We start from the raw sequence: 8703 nt of genomic DNA on the forward strand, positions 1-8703 counted from the left end.
AACCTGGGCCCTGTTTTCATAATTTTTTCTGTATATGTGAGTGCTGGATAAAACATTTTTTGAGGTCGCGCCAGTATTGAGCAGGGCAGGCAGCCTCCAGCCCAGCTAACGCTCGTACACAGGGCAACTGGCTCTCGTCAAAATTCGGCCTATAAACATGCATTTTTTTCACACTGACAGGCTCAGATAGTTACAATGAGTGTCCGACAACATACTAGAAAGGAGAAATTAACGTATGTCTCTACCTTTAGCTGGAGATCGCTGTTTTTTGCGAGCTGTGTCCAAATCTCACCACGCTACAAATCTCGTTCCGAAATCTCGCGATAACTCGCGACAAAACACCGGTGGAAAAACAGTTACCTGACTGAGGTGAAGAGAGCCATGACAGACAAACAAACAAACTTTTCTATAAAACTAAAATAACAGTCTTCGGTAATCCAACAGAAAATCACTTCAGTCATCTCTCTTCACCTCAGTCAGGTAACTGTTTTTCCACCGGTGTTTTGTCGCGAGTTATCGCGAGATTTCGGAACGAGATTTGTAGCGTGGTGAGATTTGGACACAGCTCGCAAAAAACAGCGATCTCCAGCTAAAGGTAGAGACATACGTTAATTTCTCCTTTCTAGTATGTTGTCGGACACTCATTGTAACTATCTGAGCCTGTCAGTGTGAAAAAAATGCATGTTTATAGGCCGAATTTTGACGAGAGCCAGTTGCCCTGTGTACGAGCGTTAGCTGGGCTGGAGGCTGCCTGCCCTGCTCAATACTGGCGCGACCTCAAAAAATGTTTTATCCAGCACTCACATATACAGAAAAAATTATGAAAACAGGGCCCAGGTTGAAAAAAACCGAAGTTTCCCTTTAAGTGATTTGACTATTTTGTTTACATTGATAAGTGTTTCCCATGCTTGTGTTGACATTTCCTTTCTGCCTTGACAGCTGAGGGCATTGGAATACATTTCATATATTTTTCTCCTGGTCCTAATTTTGGATAGGTCATAAAAAAATATCAATAATTATCGACCGATATAAAACACTTTTCAGCCATATTTCCCAGCCCTAGTGTGCACACGCTGTTTTGTGCAAAGTATTTTGGTCTTGGTAGATTTAAGTGCGGGGAGAGTAGAGCACAAAAGGTAGAGAGCGTAAAATTGAAGGTACATGCAAGTTCCTACAGAAGCAGGACAAGCTCTGACAGGAACATTGGACCTCTGCAGGTACAACGGGAAGACAAACCCACATTGCTTGAGGCTTCAGCTGTCGTTTTTTGAGGCGCAAACATCTTCCTTCAACATTCCCGCTCCTTCAAATAGACTGCACTGGGAACTGCGCCAGGGCTCAAGAAGAGACGGAGCACGTAAACACACGCTGCTGAGAGATTAATGCTCCCCCCTCAAACGTGCACAAATGTGCATCTTGTACAGGATTAGCGCAATGGTGAGGGACCAGACATGGTTGCCTGGCAACGCCGTCTGCACGTGAGCGAGCCAGACGCAGAGAGAGAGAGAGAGAGAGAGAAAGGAGACGGGGAATCCTCAGTCCGCTCTGGCTGCAGATCAGAGGACTCGTCTAGAAGATTCTCACAGCTTCATCTTCGTCCCTGTGTAACCTTCTGTCATTAACAGAATACTAGCGCACAGTAGCTTTTGTTTTGACACATTTACATTTTCTATGCCAATAAAAAAAGAAACAAAACATCTGTCCTAATTTGGTCGTTGAGGCCCTTAATGTACCCGATTAGTGGTTGCCAGTTCATTTGTCCTACCCCATGGTCCGTGACGGAAGGGTGCCGGAGGGCCTTTCTCACGCGGCGGAATGTTCCAATCCTCCTCCACGAGCCCAGTGAGGAAAGTTATGGCGGATCTTCCCCAGAATGTCATCACCAAAACAAAAAGTGACAAGATGTCAATTCTAATAATGTTCAACTGTTCTATTATACATGAATTACTACAAAACCTAAAACCAGTGAAGTTGGCACGTTGTGTAAATGGTAAATAAAAACATAATAAAAGGATTTGCAAATCATTTTCAACATATATTCAATTGAATAGACTGCAAAGACAAGATATTTAATGTTCAAACTGAGACACATATTTTTTTTTGCAAATAATCATGAACTTAGAATTTAATGGCAACAACTCATTGCAAAAAAGTTGGCACTGGGGCATTTTTACCACTGTGTTACATGGCCTTTCCTTTTAACAACACTGTAAATGTTTGGGAACTGAGGAGACCAATTTTTGAAGCTTTTCAAGTGGAATTATTTCACATTCTTGCTTGATGCACAGCTTAAGTTGTTCAGCAGTCCAGGGTCTCCGTTGTGGTATTTTAGGCTTCATAATGCGCCACACATTTTCAATGGGAGACATGTCTTGACTACAGGCGGGCCAGTCTAGTACCCACACTCTTTTACTAAAAACGTTCACATGCTAACAGTTAACATGCATCAAGCACCAAGTCATATGACTTGGTTTGGCAGTTATGTTGCCATTACTGTACAGTATATTTAAACAAGTTATGGCGTGTTTGTACATTCTTGGCTATTTGTTGCCTTTTCTATTCATATTTTAAGGGCCAGATTTTTGACCGCCATCTTGACCGTGCATTTCTTTACAATCTGTTTGGTAGTTTATTCTCACTGATGTGCTTTCTAACGAGAAAAGTGGCACATAAAAGCACTTCAAAAACATAATTGCAAGTATCATCTTAGACCAGGGGTCGGCAACCTTTACCACTCAAAGAGCCATTTTGGCAAGTTTCACAAATTAAAGAAAGTAATGGGAGCCACAAAAAAAATTTTTAAATTTAAAATGAAAAACACCGCATACAAAGCTTAAACGCTTTGTGCTATGTTAACTAGGGGTCTCCGACACACGCACCGGCACGCACTTTAATGTGGAAATTTGATGTTAGTGCAGCCTGCGAGTTTTGAATGAATGGCGCTTGATAGCGTCATACTTGCCATCCCTCTCATTTTTCCCGGGAGACTCCCGAATATCAGAGCGTGATAACACTGCATTTGGCGCCCTCTATAGTCTGCCCTAACAGTGTACCTGCTCGACCACACGTAGAATGCAATTTCAGCTAGCTCACGTAAGTGACAGCAAGGCGTACTAACTCAGCAGCCACACATCTTACACTGACGGTACCAATACCCAGAATCCCATGCAGCCCCTAACTCTTCCGCTCAACCAACGCACGGAGAGGGGGGGGGTGTTGATGTGTGGGGGGATTTGGTGGTAGCGGGGGTGTATAATGTAGACCGGAAGAGTTAGGGCTGCATTGGATTCTGGGTAATGGTTGTGTTGTGTTTATGTTGTGTTACGGTGGGATGTTCTCCGGAAATGTGTTTTTCATTCTTTTTTGGTGTGGGTTCACAGTGTGGCGCATATTTGTAACGTAACAATGTTAAAGTTGTTTGATACGGCTACCGTCAGTGTAAGCTGTGTGGCTGATGACTAAGTATACTTTGCTGTCTCCTGTGTGTGCAAGTAATAACAACATGCAACATGTGGCTGGACTGGCACGCTGTATGTAAATGCTATAGAGGACAATTACTGCAGTGCAATTAGGGCACGCCCTTTATTTAGTAATTAGAGTGTAAATAGGATTATTTTTTCCCTGGGAGTAATCTATGAGGGACACTGAGATCCATAAATCTCCTGGGAAAATCGGGGGGGTCGGCATGTATGTAGCTGAGCCGCATCAGAGTGGTCAAGGAGCCGCATGCGGCTCCGGAGCCGCGGGTTGCCGACCCCTGTCTTAGACAGTAACTTGGCTCGCTTGTATAAATTACGCATCTTAATAATAATAATCATTGTCTGTGTTGACCCTGTGATGAAGTGGCGACTTGTCCAGGGTGTACCCCGCCTTCCGCCCGAATGCAGCTGAGATAGGCTACAGCACCCCCCCTGTGACTCCGAAAGGGACAAGCGGTAGAAAATGGATGGATGGATTGTAGTTTTGAAATAATGAAGATTTTTGTTATTCTTACATTTAACAATTGTTACATGTGGTACTTTGGAATTAATTGATTGCAAACAGTTATCGTCATTTTAAAAGATAAAACTTTTTTTCAGTTTCTTTGTTTAGTAAGTTTTTACAGTGATACCAGCCTTTAACAATCAACTAAATATTGAAAGAGTTATGAAATTTTTAACAAAATGGTCACACCTAAAATTTTTAACTCCAGTGACTGTGTATAAAATAATGTTACCAGAAATTAGTGAATTAGCACCAGGTTTTTTTTTTTTAAAACAGAACATTCTTAATATTTATCACAGGAAAATTGTACTTATATCATTGGATATGTCGTTACAAGACCTGTCTGATAAAATTGTTTCAAGCTAATAACTTATTATTTTTATAGTTTCCACACATGCCTGCGAATGTGCATTAATAACGCTAATGGTGACTTTGAGGCTATAGCATCACTCCTTGCACTGGTTCAATGAGACTGCATTCAATATAGAGCTGGGTGATATATCGCTATACTCGATATATCGCGGGTTTGTCTCTGTGCGATATAGAAAATGACTATATCGTAATATTCGAGTATACGTTCTCACGCAGTTGCTTTTAGCTGCTGACATTACACTACATGCTCTTCTCACTCTTTCTAGTCTCTCCTCCCCACAGAGACTTAAACAAGCGCACCTTCTTACATACGTCACATACTGTCGCTTCATGCACCCTTGCTGAGCAGAGAGGTAGCAGCATGGGTAACATTAGCTGTGATGCTAGCGGTGCGGTGCGAGTGGTAATACGAGAGAAAGAAGGTGCGAATCTGGTAACAAATGAAGGAATAATTAATTCCCAAGAAAAACAGCACAGGGTCCATCGTCTGGTAGTGGTTTGGCTTCAAGTGGGAATATGTCGAACAGACAACTGTAATTTGTCAAGTGTGGGGCAAAAGCGTAGCTGCGTAATGCTACAAAGAGTAGCATTACTGCTAATATGTAGCATCATTTAAAAAGTCACCCGCTAGAGCAGTGGTTCTTAACCTGGGTTCGATTGAACCCTAGGGGTTCGGTGAGTCGGGTTCAGCGGTTCGGCGGAGGTCAAGACACACCCGACTCATCGTGTAAATAAAAACTTCTCCCTATCGGCGTATTACGGATACGGCAACAGCTGACTGATTTGCAGGTGTGTAATTTGTTGTGAGTTTATGCACTGTGTTGGTTTTGTTGTTTGAACAAGGTGATGTTCATGCACGGTTCATTTTATGCACCAGTAAAAAAACATGGTAACACCTTAGTATGGGGAACATATTCACCATTAATTAGTTGCTTATTAACATGCAAATTAGTAACATATTGGCTCTTAACTAATCATTATTAAATACTTATTAATGCCTTATTCGGCATGGCCTTATTATAACCCTAACCCTAACCAAATAAGTCGAAATTAAATCTTTGTTATTTAGAATATGTTCCCCTAGTGTCCAAAAAACTCTAAATTAAGTCTTTGTTACTTAGAATATGTTCCCCATACTAAAGTGTTACCAAAAACATATAACTTTGTCTTGAATTTGAAAAAAAAAAACATTTTATTTTTCACTAAAGAAGGGTTCGGTGAATGCGCATATGAAACTGGTGGGGTTCGGTACCTCCAACAAGGTTAAGAACCACTGCGCTAGAGAATGAAGAGTGCTTGAAACTCTGCATGTCAACATCGCCGTTCGGTGCCACACCAACAAAATGCAGAGGCAACCATTTCCATATCAACACCGTATGAAAAAAATAGTCCACGACATAAGGAGATAACGTCCGCAGGAACCTACCACATAGCGAAAGACGGACACAATTTGATTTCCTATTATGCAGCTCATTTTTATTCGACAGTTTTTGAAATATCTTGTGTGACATCATGCACAAACTTAAACTATTGTAGTGGCATTCTGTACAAAAAGTGCACTTTAATTTAGTGTTGTTTTGATATGTCATCTTCGTGACACCGTGCACAAAAGTGCACTAATAGCTTGTTTTAAAATGTCTCTGACAATCTTGCACTTTATGTTTTAAAATGACATGAATGTGTGTGCCACTGCTTAATAACTGTTCAATAAATACAGTTTTGGTCAATTGACTTAGTTGTGATTTCCCTCTCTGCATGAGTTTAAATGTAGCATATATAAATGCAGTATGAACCAGAATGTTTTAATGTAGACACATAGAATCATCATACTGCTGTGATTATATGCATCAAGTGTTCATTCAAGGCTAAGGAAAAATATTGCGATATATATCGTGTATCGCGATATGGCCTAAAGATATCGAGATATTAAGCCCTAATTCAATATGTACACATTTTGAAACACATTCAGTGAATATGACAACATACATAAATACAATCTGCTGAACTGAGTTTGCACTCACCGTTGTGTTGACATAGGTGAGTTTTGTGGCGTTTCCTCCGGCCAGCTCGATGGGAAGGTTTAGCATGCATGCTATTCTGTTAGCATGCTAAGCTAATGTTATCATGCTAGCACCGTAAACTCGACAAATCGGGCAATTATCGACATCTAAAACCTCATCTAAAATGTGTACACACAGACTCGATGATTATTTTTGTTTTTTACCTAATGATTGGAATGGATTACAATTTGCTTTCTCATCAATTGAAATGTGCCTTGTAATCCACCCGGAAGTAACAATAACAGGAAGTGACAGCAGGATTGTTATTTTTATTTTTTTATTTTTTTTTATTTTTTTTAGCAAAGCAGAACTTAGTAACACATCGCTAGAATACAATTAAAAGGGCTATAAGGAAAGTATATACAATACAGGTTAGAAAACAAGATTTTAAAAAAACGAACAAAAATAAAAATATAAAAAATAAAATGTCTGAAAACTATATTTTTATTGTATTTTATTTTATTTCTGACTCATTTAATACTAATAAGAATGTTGGAATGACTTCCTGTGCGTGAACAACTTCACGCTCTATCTGCGCCAATGCAGAGCAAACAAAAGGTGAGTCCCTGGAAACAAGAGCTATTGTTGTGCTCATGTTTGTGGTAAAAAGAAGTCCTGCTGTGACTGTTGCCTCCGAGCTGGCAAACAAACAACAAACTCACCCCCTCCCCCTCCTAAGCTGCCACACACGACAACAAGAAGCACTGAATGGAGAAATCCTGGCCTGCAGGCTTCACTACAGTCTTCCTGGTTACCACTTGGAACCACATGGCTGCTATTTACAGTTTAGTGACCACTTTTTCCGCACGCTCAGCGAATTCACAACATGACAAACCTTTGCTGCTGCTTTGCCCCAAAATACTCCTCAACATGCTTACTTACTTATTTACTTACTTCATTAATAAATTACTTTCTAAATATTTACTCACTTACTTATTTCCTTACTTACATACACACTTATTTACTTATTATTATAATTCACAAAATGACAAACCTTTGCTGCTGCTTTGCCCCAAAATACTCCTCAACATGCTTACTTACTTATTTATCTACCTAATGAATCAATTACTTTCTAAATACTTACTTACTCACTGACTTACTTACTGACTTACTTTTTCAATTACTTAGATACTTACTTATTTAATTACTTACATACTTACTTATTTACTTATTATTACTTATAATTCACATCATGACAAACCTTTGCTGCTGCTTTGCCCCAAAACAAAACACTCCTCAACATGCTTACTTGCTTATTTATATACCGAATTCATCAATTAATTTCTAAATACTTACTTACTCACTTACTTATTTACTTACTTACATACTTACTTATTTACCTACTTATTTACATACTTACATACTTAATTACTTATTTACTTACTTACATACTTATTTATTTACTTACTTGTTTACTTACTTACATACTTACTTATTTACTTGCTTACATACGTACTTATTATTACTTATAATTCACAACATGACAAACCTTTGCTGCTGCTTTGCTCCGAAACACTTATCTACACACATGCTTACTTACTTATTTATTTATCTCATTAATCAATTGCTTTCTAAATGCTTACTTACTCACTTACTTATTTACTTACTTACATACTTACTTATTTACTTACTTATTTACTTACTGACTTACTTACATACTTACTTATTTACTTACTGACTTACTTAAATACTTATTTACTTGCAAACTGTTTTACTTACTGACTTCTCACTTACTAACTTAGTCACTGACTTACTTATTTACTTACTAAATCACTGACTTACTTCCTTACCTACTTATTTACTTCCTCACTTACTTACTTATTTACTTACTTAGTCACTGACTTACTTACATACTTAATTACTTACTTACACACTTAATTATTTACTTACTTGATTACTTTTTAAATAGTTAATCACTAACTTGCTTACTTTCTAAATATTTACTATATGTACTTACTTGCTCATTTACTTACTTCATTACTTTCTAAATACTTACTGTATCTATTTACTAACTTACTTATTTACGTACTTACTCAATTTATTAATTACTTTCTAAATACTTACAGTACATTTACTTATTTACTTAATTTCTCTTACTTAATTTGTTATTGACTCAGTTACTTTCTCTTACTTCCTTTGTTATTGACTTAGTTACTTTCTCTAACTTACTTCCTTTGTTATTGACTTAGTTACTTTCTCTTACTTACTTCCTTTGTTATTGACTTAGTTACTTTCTCTTACTTACTTCCTTTGTTATTGACTTAGTTACTTTCTCTTACTTACTTCC

General features: G+C 38.3%; 1 protein-coding gene across 9 annotated transcripts in view; it reads right to left on the reverse strand.

Annotated features, from left to right (window-relative positions):
* LOC133658908 (alpha-tectorin-like) overlaps window positions 1-6664 on the reverse strand; it is a 60853-nt gene extending 54189 nt beyond the window's left edge. For 5 of the 9 annotated variants that reach the window (XM_062061418.1, XM_062061413.1, XM_062061415.1 and 2 more), the window contains exons 1-2: window positions 6378-6664; window positions 1766-1863 (exon numbers count right to left, since the gene is read on the reverse strand). Coding sequence is in view for 5 of the 9 variants with exons in the window: in XM_062061413.1 (XP_061917397.1) it covers window positions 1766-1770 (5 nt within the window). In the remaining 4 variants the exon portion in view is untranslated. The remainder of the gene's footprint in view (window positions 1-1765; window positions 1864-6377) is intronic. The other 4 variants (XM_062061411.1, XM_062061409.1, XM_062061417.1 and 1 more) reach the window with 1 other exon arrangement.
* Between the last annotated feature and the right edge of the window lie 2039 nt (window positions 6665-8703).

This window comes from Entelurus aequoreus, linkage group LG10, assembly GCF_033978785.1.
Source record: "Entelurus aequoreus isolate RoL-2023_Sb linkage group LG10, RoL_Eaeq_v1.1, whole genome shotgun sequence".
NCBI lineage: Eukaryota > Metazoa > Chordata > Actinopteri > Syngnathiformes > Syngnathidae > Entelurus > Entelurus aequoreus.